Source organism: Nycticebus coucang, chromosome 2, assembly GCF_027406575.1.
Source record: "Nycticebus coucang isolate mNycCou1 chromosome 2, mNycCou1.pri, whole genome shotgun sequence".
Taxonomy (NCBI): Eukaryota; Metazoa; Chordata; class Mammalia; order Primates; family Lorisidae; genus Nycticebus; species Nycticebus coucang.
In genome coordinates, this window is record NC_069781.1 from 116,247,094 (window position 1) to 116,263,358 (window position 16,265).

Sequence of the window (16,265 nt, forward strand, 5' to 3'; positions counted from 1 at the left end):
TGGTGCCCTTAGTTGGTGGTGCTTAAGGAGGGGAGGCAATTGGATGGCGAATTGGTGATTGGAGGTTGATGATGGTCATTGGTAATCAAGCAGAAGCCTATTTTATAAAGCTGACTAGTCTGGGAAACAGACTTTGCACTTGTCCTCAAATAAGCTTATTAGCTGTTTGCCACTTAGCTGTGAAATGATCCCTGTGTGAGTCTGGTAACTCCCATCATGGTGCCTTCCCTGAGAAGGCACCAGATGCTGGCCCTGACCTAGGAGGCCTTTGGTTGCTGGCACAATGGGACATGGGCACAGGATGGTCAGTGTCTCACTGAACCCAGGAGCCTGGCGATGAGATCACTGCTTCTCTGGCAGTGATGCCTTTGACCTGGATCTGTTTTTAATCTACACTTGGACAGCAGCAGTTGTATTCACACTGAAGATCCGAATGGGGCTGATGCTCTTCGTGTCATAGCCATCTCAATGTAGTTCCATTCCCACTCATCTGATGCAGCATTACAGCACAACATGCAGGTGGAATTGGACTGCAACTACCATGGGCTGGCATAGACTTTCATTTCAGAGATTTTGTTGGTTTTTAAGGAGATGCATGCCAAACGTGTGGTCTTACCCCCTCCCCCCATGATTTGTAATATACATTTTATGACTGGAAACTTTTGTACAACACTCCCAATAAACATTTTGATTTTAAGTTTATCTCCAACGAGTTCTTATGTCCAGTGCAGCCTCCTGAGTGCGTGACGTGACCAGTTCCGCCCGACTCGTCTGACTACAGGGCGGGCTGTAGGCATACCTGGCTCTTTGTGCGCATGCGCTGAAGGGCCTGCAGGACGAGCCAAGAACCGCCACAGTGAGCTGATCACTGTCTGTCCCCGGCAAGCCACACGGTAAACAAGCTTCTGGCGGCAACTGGCTCGTCTGCGCACGAGTCGGGGCTGCGCGCACGGCCTTGTGGGAGTTGCGGTTCGGCTGCCTGGATTACGTTTCCCGTAGTGCTTCGGTAGGCTTGCTTCCGGTGCAGCTACGGGTCGGTGCGCGTGGCCTTGGCACTGTTGACTTTGCGGAGCCATGGAGGGCAGCTTCGGCTCGGATTTCGGGGGCTCCGGCAGCGGGAAGCTGGACCCGGGGCTCATCATGGAGCAGGTGAAGGTGCAGATTGCCGTGGCCAACGCGCAGGAGCTGCTGCAGGTGCGGGGCGGGGCTGGCCGGGCCGGGGGCGCCCCTGTGGGCAGGCGGGCATCGTGGCTGAGGCCTTGCGTGTCTCCACAGAGAATGACGGACAAGTGTTTCCGGAAGTGCATCGGAAAGCCAGGGGGCTCCCTGGACAACTCTGAACAGGTGAGTCCCGCGGGGGTCAGGGCCGTGGGGTCTCGCGGGCTGCGGTTTGGGGCGTCTGCGCGTGCGCAGACTAACGGGACGTCGGGGCGTTGGGGAGATGGCCGCTGTGCGAGCGCTGTCTGCAGCCCGGAGGGCGCGAACTGGGTACACCGGTGGGCGTAGGGGGTTTGGGGGCATGGTGGGCCTTAGCTGAACCGTCCGTGCCCCCTCCCTGCCCCCAGAAGTGTATCGCCATGTGCATGGACCGCTACATGGACGCCTGGAACACCGTGTCCCGTGCCTACAACTCTCGGCTGCAGCGGGAGCGGGCCAACATGTGAGTGGGAGACGGTGCTACCGCCGGGCCGCTCCCACTTCACTGCGTTTAAGTGGACGTGCCTGGTGGGGCGGGGCCCACGCGCGCGTACTGTCTGCCTGTGGTGACACCATGGGGGTGGAACCGCTGCCTCTGCTGGGACAGATGGGACTGTGTCCTCCTACCCACCCACCCACCCCGGCCTCTGCCAGCGAGTGCAGTCTGGGTCTTGAGGCGTCTGTGCCTTTCCAAAATACTGGCCGCCCGGTGACACCTCCTTCAGACCTGATGGGCCCAGGTCAGTCTCATGTCCTAGGCAGACCTTGTTTGGACCTTGGAGTGGGGAGTGGTCAGACCCTACTTGAGCTGTGACCTCCTGAGGACCGACAAATAAATTGCTGGGGGAAGGGCAGAAAGAGCCCTGTGCTTTTTCCTTCCTGGGAGGAGGTGCAGTGTGTTCCTAAACCCCAGCCCAGACTGGGCCTCAGCCTCCCCTGGGTGGAGAGTCCATCTTTCACCTTTGTGGTTCTGAGTCAGGGGTATTGTCTTCTTCAGCACGGAAGGGGGCCTTGAAGGTGAGGCTGATGAGACCCTCCCCCAGAGATTAAGGAGAACAGCCCTACCCCTGAGGTAGGGGCTTGTTTTTCCCCATCTTCCTTATATCTTTGCCCCGGAGGAAGGACAGGTAAGTGGTCTTTGTGGGGCCATGGAGCTCCTGAGGCAACCAGCAAGCTAGGGTGCAGGGCTGTTTATTGGAAGAAAGTTTGCAGTCAAACCACAGTTTGTTGCCCACAGCCCCCCACCCTCCCACTGCCTGCCACCTGGATGCTCCTCCTTGAATTGGGTAGCCTGTGTTTCGTGCTGCCTTCAGTCTGGCATCTGGGCCAGGGCAGGCACATGGCAGTCACTCCTGGATGTTCTGCCCTATCCAGCCTCTCACAGCCGATACCCGAGTGTAGACACCAGGGAAGTGGGGCCGGCCACAGCCATAGCCCCAGCTGGTGACCCCAGTTAGCACCCACCGTCCAGAGGGCTCCCTGCAGGCCAGGGGTCCCCCAGCATCACCCTAAGATGGGAGGGAAAAAAGGGCACTCAGAGAAGGCCAATGCCTGTCCCACAGCAGCCCTTGGGCCTGAGGGGGAGAGGCTGGCCTGACCTTTGCACCCCAGGTCCCAGGCCACTACGGGGGTGACCTCTGTGAATGGCTTTCCTTGTGGGCCTCACTTTTATTATCTGGGAAATGAGTTCATTCATGCTGCTGTCAGACATTTATGGAAACCCCCCATGTGTTCTCCAGGGTTCAGGGGTAGAGTGCAGCTTTCTGGGAACTGGCTTATGGGTGCCCAGTAAACAGTTGTGGATTGAAAATTCCTCCAGAACCTGGTGGCGCCCATGCTCAGTGGGTAGGACGCCAGCCACATACACCAAGGCTAGCAGGTTCAAACCTGACCCAGGCCAGCTAAACAACAATGACAACTGCAACAAAAAAATAGCTGGGTGCTGTGGCGGGCGCCTATTGTCCCAGCTACTTGGGAGGCTGAGGCAAGAGAATTGCTTAAGCCTAAGAGTTTGAGCTTGCTGTGAGCTGTGACACCATGGCACTACCCATGGTGACAGCTTGAGACTCTTGTCTCAAAAAAAGAGTGATAATTTGAGAGATGTTTCAAATTCGGCCTGGGAAGTGTGCGCCTGTGGGTTAGTACCTGGCCAGAGGGGTTCAGAATCCCATTTCTTGTCCTGGGGCTGGGGGGTTGGGGCTCACCGAGCAGCTGTCCACACCACCCTGCGGGAAGCCCGCACACAGCATACGGCTGCTGATTTGCACAGGGTAGAAGCGGCGGCATGTCTGTTCGCTGAGGAGGCGCACTGCCGCCTTCTGTAGCTGCCGCGCCATGGAGCCTGCAGGTGAGACCAGCCATTGGGGCTGTGCCCCTGTCCTATGCCTGGGGACCCTGGCCTGAAGGTCTGTCTCACCACCCCTCCCGTGGCACTGGGCGTGCCTACCTCCTTCTCGCACAGAGCCCCAGCCAGTGATAACACAGTGTGCCCCATCCGGAGGCCGTGGCGCTGGCTCAGGCAGGCAGATGGGCCGCACCAGATGGCTACGGTGCACGGGCCCGGCCAGCTCGAGCAGTGCCACGTCGTAGTCCAGCGTGTAGAGGTTGTAGAACGGGTGCTTGTATATACGTGTCACACGCTCCAGCTGCCCCTCAGCAATGCTCAGGAATGGTGTGCCCAGGAAGGCTGCCCACTGCTTGGGGTCCCCGTAGCTGTGGGGAGGTGGAGGGAGACAGGTGTCAGTAGAATCCACATGGCTTCTGCCTGCTGGGACTTCCCTGGCCCCTGACCTTGGGACCTTGGGCAGAGATCTTGACCTCTCAGCCTTGGGCTGTTGATTTGGAAATGGTCTAGGAGTTACCCCTTTTCTCCAACCGCAGGGAAGGTGAACCACGGGGCACTGAGATTACACCACAGGCTGTATTTGCACTTACTATCAGTGCTCTACAAAAGGAGGCTCTTGTGGCCATGAGGGTCCCTGCTGCCTCCTGCCTATACCCTCTGACTCTGAGCCCTGCCAGGCTTTGGGGTATGCACCCAGAGCAAGGTGTCTGCAGGTCCTCTGGCCTGGTCCAGCTTCTTGAGTGCCCTATCAGGCTGTGGGGAGAGGGCTGGAGCCAAGTCCTAGCAGAGAGGGTTGGTGTGACTCCATGTACCCTGAGGGTCTGCCCAAGAACTGGGAGAGGCTTCAGCCCAGGGTTAGACCCTCCCCAGCCCTAGGCAGTGTGGGGAGGGCTGCCTAAAGAAGGGGCGACCTGGGGCAGTGGGAGCTGGTGGCTGTGGAGGACATTCCTGTAAAGGAGGGGAGGTACAATGAGTTTTCGAGAAACATTTCAGATCTAGATCAACTATAGACATGGGATGGGGCATTGGGGGACTCACATGTCGAAGCAGTGCGCTGCTGACAGCAGCCACTTCTCTGCTACCAGCACAGCCCCACAACGGTGCTCCCGGCGCCGTAGCCACAGGCTCACTTGCCATGGCCATTCCCCGAGGCTTGCGGCACTGCCACCCACGATCCTGGTCAGTGCCATGGCCGGCGCTAGGCCACAGTCTGTGGGGACCCAGGCAGGTGGACAAGTTGACCAGGGGCACTTCCACAGAACCCACCAGGCATCACACTCTGTGTATCCCCGCATAGGAACTCAGAAGATGGATGGGGGAACCTGACCCTGAAAACTGCAGAAAAGGACATTGGGCCTGGCGCTCGGCCCTGCAAATAAGCTCTCTGGGATTTCTGCAGTTCATTTGTTTCCTGTGACCTCAGCCTGGGGGCTGTACCTCCTCCCCTGCTAGTGACAAGGCCACCATCCCCTCCTACATCACCACCCCTGGGCATCTCTCAGTCTTCCAGGAGCTGAGTCTGGCCCGTTGTAGAGCCTCTGGACATGGGTGCCTTCCCTGGCCCTCTTTATCTAGATTCTTTTTGTTTTTTGAGACAGTCTCACTCCTGGTCTAGCCTAGAGTGCCATTGTGTCAGCCTAGCTTACAGCAACCTCAGCTCAAGTGATCCTCCTGCCTCAGCCTCCCAAGTAGCTGGGACTACAGGCACTTGCCACCACACCTGGCTAATTTTATTTTTAGTAGAGATGAGGTCTTGAACTCTTGTGCTCAAATGATCCTCCTGCTTTTGCCTTGCAAAGTGTTAGGATTACAGGCGTGAGGCACTGAACCTGGCCTGATCCTTTTTTTTTTTTCTAATTTTTCTATTTTCTATTTTAGAGACAGGGTCTTGCTCTGTCATCTAACATAGTTCACTGTAGCCTACACCTTCTGGATTCAAATGATCCTCCTGCCTCTGCTTCCCAAGGTGCTGGGGTCATAGGCATGAGTCTCCCCCCACTTGCCTAGATCCTTTCCTGTTACTGCCTCTAGGCAAGTTCTCAACCTTCCTAATGCCGAGATGTATTTTCATTGTTACAAAGGGGTCACGACCCACAGGTTGAGAACTGCTGCTGTAGGCTATGATGCCTCCCCTAAAGCAGGTCACTCCCCAAGTGATGCCCCACTCAAAGCACTTCTTAGAACACAGTTGGAGAAAGATAAGTGGTTTCCAGAGGTGCTTCAGGGCCCACTTGTACCCCCCATGGAGGAGGCTCTGGTAACTCTTGAGGGGCATTTTCCTCCTTGAGAGTTTGGGAGATGCCCCCCTGCCCAGGACCTCAGCTACAGAGGTTTCAAGGAAAAGAAGGGGCTCAGTGTCTCATACAGGAGAGGAGGGGAAGGTCCCAGAGGCTGCTGCTACATTCCCACCAGCCCTGCTGTGCCCAGAGCCTAGCACCCCTGAACAGACGGGGGCCTCGTGGCACCATCTGACCCTCAAGTCCAGGTGGCCTTAGTGAATCCGACAGAAGCTATAGACCCTGTTCTTGGAAACACTAGCTGCCTCCACGCATATCCCTGCCTGTGTCTCAGGGGCCTTCGCCACCTGTTTTGGGCCTCAAGTTTAGAGCTTCCAGGGCATAGCTGGTGAAAAGTAAAAATCAACTCAGCCTGGGAAAGTAAGCATGGAGTCATGTAACTCACTCTGGGAGGCCAGACCTGGTGAGTCCAGATACAGGAAACACTCTCCCAGGACACCACCTTCTCTGTGCTGTCACTGATTTCTACCTTACTAAGAAACCAGACTGTCAGAAACTTTACTGTTAGAAGTCATATATCAGTTTGAAATGTTACTCTGGCCTGGAGGGTGGCAGGCACGGAGCATCTGTCTCTGTTTTCCTGCTGGCTGCAGAGCTTCCTATAAGAGGTTTCTGGACTGGTGCTCCACAGCTTCCTGTGTGTGTGTGTAGCTGATTGCAAGCGAAGGGGTGAGGCTACAGGAGGAACCAGCCCTGAGGGCACCTTGATCCCAGACTTCTGGCCTCCAGGAAAATAAACACCTTTTGTTTAGGTCACCTGGTCCATTGTGTTTGGCACAGGTAGCATGAGCAGACTAGCAACACACACGTGGGTCCTCCATTTCTCACAATACCTGGTAGCTGAGAGTGCATGGTGGTCTCAGGGGCATCTGGCCGTGGCGTGTGTTCCCTAGCAGTGGCGCTCATGGTGGATACAGTCACATTGGCAGGTTGGCTGGTGGTAACCACTGGGACTGTGAAGCCAGCCACTGTTCTGGAGGGATGGCTGGAGGGGACTGGTGCCCTTGTGGTCAAGGGAAGAGACACAGGGAAGGGACGGGAAGACATAGTTTCCAGGATCCAGCCCTTCAGCCTAGTGATCCGCACGTACACACCAGGTTTCTTGGCCTGTGCACAGCCAATCCCCCAGCTCACGATCCCCGCCAGGTAGAACACGCCAGGGGTCTCCTCGCAGGCCAGGGGGCCCCCAGAGTCACCCTGGAAAAGGACAGAGTACTGGTTGACTATCTGGATGCCTTTTCCACAGGGCAGTGCCAGGCCCTCCCGAGTTCCCACTAGTGGGTGAGATCGGACAGGGGAGCAGGATATAGCTCAGGGACTTGGGAGACCTGGCTTCACACCCATGCTTGGTTGTGTGACCTCGAGCAAGTCACTTCTCTCTGAGCCTCCGTCGTTCTCACTTTTGTTTTGGAGGTGTAAAACAGTGCAGAAAACTCTAAAGAAAAAAATAACAGTCATGGATAGTCCCATGACCTGGAATGAATGACTGCTTATTAGTTGCCAGTCATTGGGCTGTATTTCAAGAGAATTACACCATAACATACTACTTTTTAAAAAATTCTCGAATGTTACAAATAAAGCATAGGCTATGTAGCAGATAGTGTTTTCCAAAGATGGCTATAACAGTATCTCAGATACTCTTTGATGAAATGAGCCCTTGACACTCCCATTGAATGTGGGGGTGTCTGTGTCCTTCCCTATGCCTGCCTTCACCAACAGAGTTTGGGAACAGAGGTTCAAGGTAATTTCCAGTTAGGTCATAAAAATGCCCTGTGTTTCCTCCTTTAATAGGGCTGCTATTTTCTTTTTCTTTTCTTTTTTTTTAGAGACAGTCTCACTTTATCATCCTCGGTAGAGTGCTGTGGTATCACAGTTCACAGCAACCTCAAACTCTTGGGCCTAGACGATTCTCTTGCTTCAGCCTCCCGAGCAACTGGGACTACAGGCGCCCGCCACAATGCTTGGCTATTTTTTTGTTGCAGTTTGGCCGGAGCCGGGCTCAAACCCACCACCCTTGGTATATGGTGCTGGCACCCTACCCACTGAGCCACAGGTGCTGCCCTTTTTTTTTTTTTTTTGAGACAGAGTCTCAAGCTGTCACCCAGGATAGAGTGCTATGGTATCATAGCTCACAGCAACCTCCAACTCTTAGGGTCAGCCATCCTCTTGCCTCAGTTTTTGAGGTGTGAGCTACCTTGCCTGGCCAGGGCTGCTACTTCTTAGGAATCAGCTGCCATATTGTAAGGAAGCCCAAACTAGCCCAGGTGGACCCCTGGAGAGGCCATGTATAGCAAGTAGCTGAAATCCTCCAAAAGCCAACACCAGGCATGCCAGTGAGATGCCTCCTTGCCCACCGGTCTTTGATTTACTCCCTGCCTTTCATTCTTCTCAGCTGTGGCCTCAGACATTATGTGGCACAGACAAGTCAGCCCCACTGTGCCCTGCCTGAATTCTCATCCCATGAAATCTGTGATCTGAATAAAATTGTGGTTTACTCACTGGTAAGCATTGAGGTGTTTTGTGACAGCAGTAGGGACTGATTCAGCCCTATCTCTGATCCCAATCCCTCACCTTCCCAGGAGTAAACAGTTTAGGGATTTGGTGTGCTTTCTTCTAGGCCTTTCCCCCCACTATGTCTTTACATTTATATTTTTAGAAAATACAATATATAATGTTATCTTAAATTGATATAAATGTGTCACATGTAACATTTTGGAACTTTATTCACTCAACATTGTTTCAGGATAACAAGCTAACTATTGTCTCGGCACCTTAGCACGGTGGTTACAGCGCCAACCACATACAGTGAAGTTGGCAGGTTTGAACTCAGCCCGGGCCAGCTTAAACAATGACAACTGCAACAAAAAAAAATAGTTGGGCATTGTGGCGGGTGTCTGTAGTCGCAGCTACTTGGAAGGCTGAGGCAAGAGAATTGCTTAAGCCCAAGAGTTTGAGGTTGCTGTGAACTGTGATGCCACGGTACTCTACCAAGGGTGACATAGTGGGACTCTTGTCTCAAAAAAAGAAAAAAAAAAAGCTAACTATTATGAATTGGCCATTTATATATAGAGTAAACAAAAAGAATAATAGCTATTTGTATTTGTCTTTATTGTTAGATATACAGAATAAATATAATTAAAATGTAGGAAAAAAAGAATCTGCAAGGCGCCATTCCCACAGCAGTCTTAGAAGATATGTATTGCTGTAGTTTCCACTTTACATAAGAGGATCAGAGGCCCAGAGAGGTTGAGTAACTTGCCTGAGTTTACACAGCCAGGATTTGAATCCAGGAATCTGGTTCCAGAAATAGAGCTGGTTAGTTAAATTCCCATTGTATTTTCTTTTTCTTTCTTTCTTTCTTTTTTTTTTTTTTTGTTTTTAGAGACAGGTTTCTGCTATGTTGCTCAGGCTTGTCACCAACTCTTGGCCTCAAGTGATCTCCTGCCTCAGCCTCCCAGAGTGCTGGGATTACAGGCATGAGCCACTGCACCTGGCCAACTTTTCAGTTAATGTATACTATACATCTTTTAAAATTCGTATATGTGTATTTTGTATAGATCTACTACATACTTTTTTTTTGGGGGGGTGGGGAGACAGAGTCTCAAGCTGTTACCCTGGGTAGAGTGTCGTGGCACCATACCTCACAGCAATCTCCAACTCAGGCTGAAGCAATCCTCTTGCCTCAGTTTTTCTATTTTTAGTAGAGATGGGGTTTTGCTTTTGCTCAGGCTGATTTTGAACCCATGATTTCAAGCAATCCACCCACCTTGGCCTCCCGGAGTGCTAGCATTACAGGCGTGAGCCACCGTGCCTGGCCCTGTGGCATACTTTCTAACTCCTATCTAATCTGTTTAGACATAGGATCCTTTAAGATGTCTTCCAATCATGGGCATTCCAGGTTTTCCTTTCTCAAATTCTGCTGCTCTGAAAATTCATTTACTTCTGTCTTTGCATATAGGTTGAGTACTCCAGAAATCTAGACCCATATGTAGGCTTGCCAGGGGAAAGGATGTTTTATTTCACCTAAAACCACCCAATTTCCTCCTTTGAATACTTACCTGGCAGGAGTCAATTCTGCCTTCCAGAAACCCAGCACAGATCATCCGGTCTGTGAGGGAGAAGTTGTAGAGCACACTGCACATCTTCTGGTCAATGATTCCCACAGACGCCTTCTGCAGAAGGTCAGGCTTAGTAGCTGCCAGGAAAGGAGAGCCCCAAAGGGCACTTACAGAGTGATCATCACCAAACTATGTTCCATTTAGCTCTGCTAAATACCCTGACAGTGAGGCCTATCCCTGTCCTGCAGATGAAGACATGGAGGCTCACAGAGTTGCAGGAAAGCTGCAAGGGCAAGGAGTCCAACCCCATGCGGGCTCACAGCTTCCCAACTCGGAGCCAGTGTCCCCACAGGGCTGCTGCCCAGCATCTAGGTGCCCTGGAGGAAGGTTATTCTGAGGTTTTGAAGGAAATGTTAACTGTTGGGGTGGGAAGGAATCTCTGGACAGCAGAGCATGAGGGTCAGCAAACATTTTCTATGAAGAGCCACAGAGTACATATTTTCAGGTTTCTAGCCCTGATGGTCTCTATCGTGACTGTTCAATTCTGCTGTTGTAGCAGGAAGGCAGCCATGATCAGTAAATGAATAAGTAAGTGAGTGTGGCATGTGCCAATAAAACTTTATTTATATACACAGGCCACATTGCATCCCCTGGTGTAAGGAAGAGAGGAGTGGTTTGCAGGACCAAAGACAACCAGGTCTGCAGCAGAGGTTCCCGGCCTAGCTAAGAACCCTGGAGGATGAGGCCACTTCTCCCCTTGATGGGACTCACCATTTCCTTCTTGTGTGTTACCCCACCCGGAGATCATGCACTTGCGGCCCACAGGGAACTTCTGAATGGCCAGGGGCAGGCAGAGCGGCTGGATGTACTTGTTGAAGACCACAGGGCTGGCCAGCTCCAGCACAGCCAGGTCGAAGTCCAGGGTGCTGGGGTTGTACAGTGGGTGCAGCACCACCCTCTGCAGCCCAAGCTTCACTGGGCTGCCTCCCAGGCCCAGGAGGGACGCTGTGCCCAGGTGAGCCTGCACCAGCTCCACCTTGGTGCTGTGAGACAGGGGCCCTCAGACATGCCACCTGCTACCCCTTAGGGGTGGGCCACCCTTCAGACCCAGACTCCAGGGAGGGGCAGCAGGACTGCTCCTGAGAAGGGTCCCAACTGGGTGACTGTGGGCAAGTCAGAAAACCTGTGTGGCTTCATTATCTATATCTATGACAAAGATCCGTCTGTTCAGCTTTGTGAATCTTTTTTTTTTTTTTTTTTTTATAGAGACAGTCTCATTTTATCACCCTCGGTAGAGTGCCGTGGCATCACACAGCTCACAGCAACCTCCAACTCCTGGGCTTAGGTGATTCTCTTGCCTTAGCCTCCCAAATAGCTGGAACTACAGGCATCCGCCACAACGCCCAGCTATTTTTTTTGTTGTTGCAGTTCGGCAGGGCTGGGTTTGAACCTACTACCCTCGGTATATGGGGCCGGCGCCCTACAAACTGAGCCACAGGCACCGCCCCCAGCTTTGTGACGGATGCAGCCCAGGTATCAGGCAATGACAATGCGCCTCCCCCTTCTCTGGCCAGGCGCCAGCTCTCAGGGACCCCTGCTTCTCCTTGGCAGCCCCAGCGCGGTGTGACTGACAGAGCAGGAGGAGGGGAGGCTGGGCAGCCCTCTTTGGGGAGGCGGGCCTTACTGGTTGAAGCAGTGGGCAGCAGACAGCAGCCAGCGGTCCCCCACCACAGTGGCTCCACAGAAGTGCCGGGAACTCTCCTTCAAGCTGACCTGCCAGGGCACCTCCCCAGAAGCAGCTCCGAACCCACCCACGATCCGAGTGGGCTTCTCCATCGCGGGTCTGGCCCCGCAGTCTGTGAAGGGACAAGTGGGAAGGGTCTGGGCATTGTGGTTTGCTCAGTAGTCAAGCATCCTGGACCCCAGAAGTGGTCTGAGAATGAGGGAATGAATCTCCTGGCTCCATCCCGGCCCAGGTATGCAGAAAATCTGCCTCAATTTACAGCCCGGTGCAGAGCTTTGAGAAGGGGCTTCTGGACGCAATACTGTACATCTTTTTTTTTTTTTTTTGAGTCAGTCTCACTTGGTCACCCTTGGTAGAGTATGAAGGCGTCTTAGCTCACAGCAGCCTCAAACTCTTGGGTTCAAGTGATCCTCTTTCCTCTTGCCTCAGCCTCCCAAGCAGCTGGGACTACAGGCACTAGCCACAACGCCTGGTTATTTTTTAGAGACGAGGTCTTGCTCTGGCTAAAGCTGGTCTTGAACCTGTGAGCTCAGGCAATCCACCCGCCTCCGCCTCCCAAGTGCTGGGATTACAGGCATGAGCCACTGTGCCTGGACCCCCTGTTTTTTTGTTGTTGTTGTTGTTTTGAGATAGAGTCTCACTTTGTTGCGCTTGGTAGAGTGCTGTGCCATCGTAGCTCACAGCAATCTCAAACTCTTGGGCTCACGCAATTCTCTTGCCTCAGCCTCCAAAGTAGCTGTAACTACTGGCACTCACCACAATGCCCAGCTATTTTTTAGAGACAAGAGTCTTGCTCAGGCTGGTTTTGGACTCCTAAGCTCAAGCAATCCACCCTGCCTTGGCCTCCCAGAGTGCTAAGATTACAGGCGTGAGCCACCATGCCCTGCCAATACTATACATCTTAACTTTGTGGTTCAGATGTGCAGTCCAGACCTGATGTTGACCCCTTCACAGGAGGCTCTGCTTGGCTTTAATCCAATGGACCATGCTTCATTTCAATTTTACCTTTGTCCCACCCTGTCCCCAAATTCAATAGCCCAACTCTTTCTTCTCTGTGAGCCATGCCATAGGTGCTTCACAGGACATCTTTGAGAAAGTGAAAAGAAGCTGGGCTCGATGGCTCAAACCTGAAATCTCAGCACTTTAGGAGGCTGAGGCAGGTAGATCACCCAAGCACAGGAGTTCAAGACCAGCCTGGGCAATATAGCAAGACCCACTTAAAATTAAAAAATTAGCTGGATGTGGTGTCATACACCTGGAGTCACAGCTACTCAAAAGCCTGAAGCAGGGCGGGTGGCACCTGTGGCTCAGTGAGTAGGGCACTGGCCCCATATTCTGAGGGTGGCGGTTCGAACCCAGCCCCAGCCAAACTGCTACAAAAAAATAACTGGGCATTGTGGTGGGCGCCTGTAGTCCCAGCTACTCGGGAGGCTGAGGCAAGAGAATCATCGAAGCCCACAGCACTCTACTGAGGGCAATAAGGTAAGACTCCATCTCTAAAAAAAAAAAAAAAGAGGTTGAAGCAGGAGGAATTGCTTAAGTCCAGAAGTTGGAGAATACAGTAAGCTATGATGACACTATTGCACTCCAGGCTGGGTGACAGAGTGAGACACAAAGTGTCTCACAAAAAAAAAAAAAAAAACTAAACTAAAAAATATAAACCTGAAGGATGGCTAATCTGTGACCTTCCTCTATACCTACGCTCTAGGAAGACATTGCTTAATCAATCATCAGTCTCTTTCCTACTGAGTGCTTTGGAAAACCAGTACCAATCAATTTGGCCCTGTATGGGGTTGTAGGAGGGGCACCTATTCTTACCTGTCTGCCTGGAAAATACCTTGTGGCTTAGGAGCAGTGACTGGATCTAAAGGCACAGTGCTAGGGGTCAGTGTGGGTTTGGTGGGGGTGTTGACCACAGGGCTTTCCGGGCTGGTGGGCCCACTAGGGGTGACAGGAGCAAGAGCCACTGTGGGGGCCAGAGGCAGCCTTGTCATGGTAGTCGCCTCCAGGATCCAGTCCCGCAGCTGAGTGACTCGGGCATAGACCCCTGGACGCCGGGCTTCTGCACAGCCGATTCCCCAGCTCACGATGCCAGCCAGAAAGAACCTGCCGGAGGGCTCCTCACAGACCAGGGGGCCTCCTGAGTCACCCTAGGGAGCAAAAGCACAGCCTTAGGATGGGCTGGGGCTCTGCAGCAGCAGCCAGTACAAAAGCCAACAAGAGCTGCAAAGCCAAAAAAGGAGCCCCAGATGGGGACTGCTGAGATCTCTCTCCACATGAGCTTGCAGTGCAAAGGCAGGCTGATAATTCCCATAAGAACCTCAGTTTCTCCGTCTTTTGAGGGAAAAAGAGAACCTGAGACAGTTGGACAGTGGAGTCTGTAAAGCTCTCTTTCAGATTGATGACTGGCAGTCTAAAACCTGACCCAAATAAACAACATCTCCTTCCCTCCCTAACCCAGTAGATCTTTGATGATGTCACCACTTGCTTAGGCTGACGACAGTGCAGCTGCCTTGCTAGTAGACACCTCACTGGTAACTGCAGCATTTCTCCCAAAGTGTTTGATCTGCTCTCTCATCCTGTATTCTCACTATCCTTTGCCTCTCTTGGTTTTCAGCTCACCTTGGCTCTTACATTCTTTTTTTCTTTTTTTGAGACAGTCTCACTCTGTTGCCCTTGGTAGAGAAACTCTTGGGTTCAAGCAATTCTCTTGCCTCAGCCTCCCAAGTAGCTGGGACTATAGGCGTCTACCGCAAAGCGCAGCTAAGGATTACAGCCATGAGCCACAACACCCGGCCTACTACTCTTACATTTTTTTTTTTTTTAAGACAGAGTCTCATTATGTCGCCCTCCGTAGAGTGCTGTGGCATCACAGCTCACAGCAACCTCAAACTCTTGGGCTTAAATGATTCTCTTGCCTCAGCCTCCCAAAAAGCTGGGACTACAGGCACCTGCCACAACACTCAGCTATTTTTTTGTTGCAGTTGTCATTGTTTAGCTGGCCTGGGCTGGGTTTGAACCTGCCAGCCTGGGTGTATGTGGCTGGCGCCCTACCCACTGAGCTACAGTATGGGCGCCATACCCTACTCTTACATTCTTTTTTTTTTTTTGTAGAGACAGAGTCTCACTTTACCACCCTCGGGTAGAGTGCCATGACATCATAGGACTCACAGCAACCTCCAGCTCTTGGGCTTTCGCGATTCTCCTGCCTCAGCCTCCTGAGCAGCTGGGACTACAGGTGCCCGCCACAACGCCTGGCTGTTTTTTGGTTGCAGTTCAGCCAGGGCTGGGTTTGAACCCGCCACCCTTGGTATATGGGGCCGGCGCCCTACTCACTGAGCCACAGGTGCCACCCTACTCTTACATTCTTAAACGCAAGCTCCCTCTTATTTCCCAACATTTTCTCCATGTTCTGGTTTTAGTATGGTAACCTAAGCCAATGTAATCATGTCTCCTTGCCTTTTCCTCACACGCCTGGCCTTAGAAATGAGAGCAAAGATTTAAATGAAAAACAAGGGACTCAAGAGACGTGCTTCTTAGTGATGGACCAAAAACCATAAGACTCATGAGAGGCCAACAGAAGGAAGTGGCAGCCCAACTTGTATATTGATGCCCAAGAGAGAAGAGAAAGCTTTCTCGAGAGGACTGGTGTTGGCTGGCATAGAAAAAGGGATTTGGGCAACAGCAAAGGGTCAGGGAGATAGGGAGGTCTTTGATTCCTGGAAAAGAAACATCCAATCCTGGAACACAAACTGCCAGTGTCCCCATCCAGAGAAAATGGACAGCAAACATGAGATCACATCAAGAATTAAGCAATAGGGCGGCGCCTGTGGCTCAGTCCGTAAGGCGCCGGCCCCATATACCGAGGGTGGAGGGTTCAAACCCGGCCCCAGCTGAACTGCAACCAAAAAATAGCTGGGCGTCATGGCGGGCGCCTGTAGTCCCAGCTACACGGGAGGCTGAGGCAAGAGAATCACTTAAGCCCAGGAGTTGGAGGTTGCTGTGAGCTGTGTGATGCCATGGCACTCTACCGAGGGCCATAAAGTGAGACTGTCTCTACAACAACAACAACAACAAAAAAGAATCAAGCAACACTTGAGGGACATCAATATCCATGTGATAAAGAATAACTGTGTTTGCCTGAAATATAGTTAACCACAAGTATAGAGTCTGGAATGACCACCACATGATTAAATTGTGGTCCTCTGAGAAAAAAGAAGTGGTATCCACACAACAAGAATAGGAAATGGCAAAACAAGAACAAAGAGCAGTGAGCCTTCTTTTTTTTTTGTGAGACAGAGTCTCACTTTGTCACCCTCAGTAGAGTGCTGTGACGTCATAGCTCACAGCAACCTCAAACTCTTGGGCCCAAGTAGTTCTCTTGCCTCAGCCTCCTGAGTAGCTGGGACTACTGGTGCCTGCCACAATGCCAAGCTATTTTTTTTTTTTTAGAGATGGGGTCTCGCTCTATCTCAGGCAGGTCTCGAACTTGTGAGCTCAGGGTGATCCACCCACCTTGGCCTCCCAAGTGCTGGGACTACACGTGTGAGCCACCTTGCCTGGCCCAAGACTTCTTGAAAACAAAAATTATAATTGTTGATATAAAATCCAAACGGGAGCTGAAT

At 52.2% G+C, this 16,265-nt stretch overlaps 2 protein-coding genes across 2 annotated transcripts in view; one reads left to right on the plus strand and one right to left on the minus strand.

Annotated features, from left to right (window-relative positions):
• The first annotated feature begins 939 nt into the window (after positions 1-939).
• On the plus strand, positions 940-2,126 carry TIMM13 (translocase of inner mitochondrial membrane 13). The gene is made up of 3 exons (XM_053580907.1): positions 940-1,194; positions 1,276-1,344; positions 1,566-2,126. The coding sequence occupies exons 1-3, from the start codon at positions 1,075-1,077 to the stop codon at positions 1,662-1,664; spliced, it is 288 nt and encodes a 95-aa protein (XP_053436882.1). The 5' UTR covers positions 940-1,074; the 3' UTR covers positions 1,665-2,126.
• Positions 2,127-2,238: 112 nt separating this feature from the next.
• The window catches only part of TMPRSS9 (transmembrane serine protease 9), a 58,092-nt gene continuing 44,065 nt past the window's right edge, over positions 2,239-16,265 (minus strand). Inside the window, exons 11-19 of the mRNA XM_053580918.1 lie at positions 13,478-13,790; positions 11,581-11,752; positions 10,668-10,939; positions 9,897-10,033; positions 6,672-7,035; positions 4,580-4,751; positions 3,644-3,909; positions 3,402-3,538; positions 2,239-2,705 (exon numbers count right to left, since the gene is read on the minus strand). Of these exons, the coding sequence (XP_053436893.1) occupies positions 2,544-2,705; positions 3,402-3,538; positions 3,644-3,909; positions 4,580-4,751; positions 6,672-7,035; positions 9,897-10,033; positions 10,668-10,939; positions 11,581-11,752; positions 13,478-13,790 (1,995 nt within the window). The 3' untranslated portion in view covers positions 2,239-2,543. The remainder of the gene's footprint in view (positions 2,706-3,401; positions 3,539-3,643; positions 3,910-4,579; positions 4,752-6,671; positions 7,036-9,896; positions 10,034-10,667; positions 10,940-11,580; positions 11,753-13,477; positions 13,791-16,265) is intronic.

Bases quoted from the DNA above. Each gene is read 5' to 3' on its own strand.
- TIMM13 (XM_053580907.1), top strand. From the start codon at position 1,075: ATGGAGGGCAGCTTCGGCTCGGATTTCGGGGGCTCCGGCAGCGGGAAG. The intron at 1,195-1,275 runs GTGCGGGGCGGG...GTGTCTCCACAG, and splicing joins ACGCGCAGGAGCTGCTGCAG to AGAATGACGGACAAGTGTTT. The intron at 1,345-1,565 runs GTGAGTCCCGCG...CCCTGCCCCCAG, and splicing joins CCCTGGACAACTCTGAACAG to AAGTGTATCGCCATGTGCAT.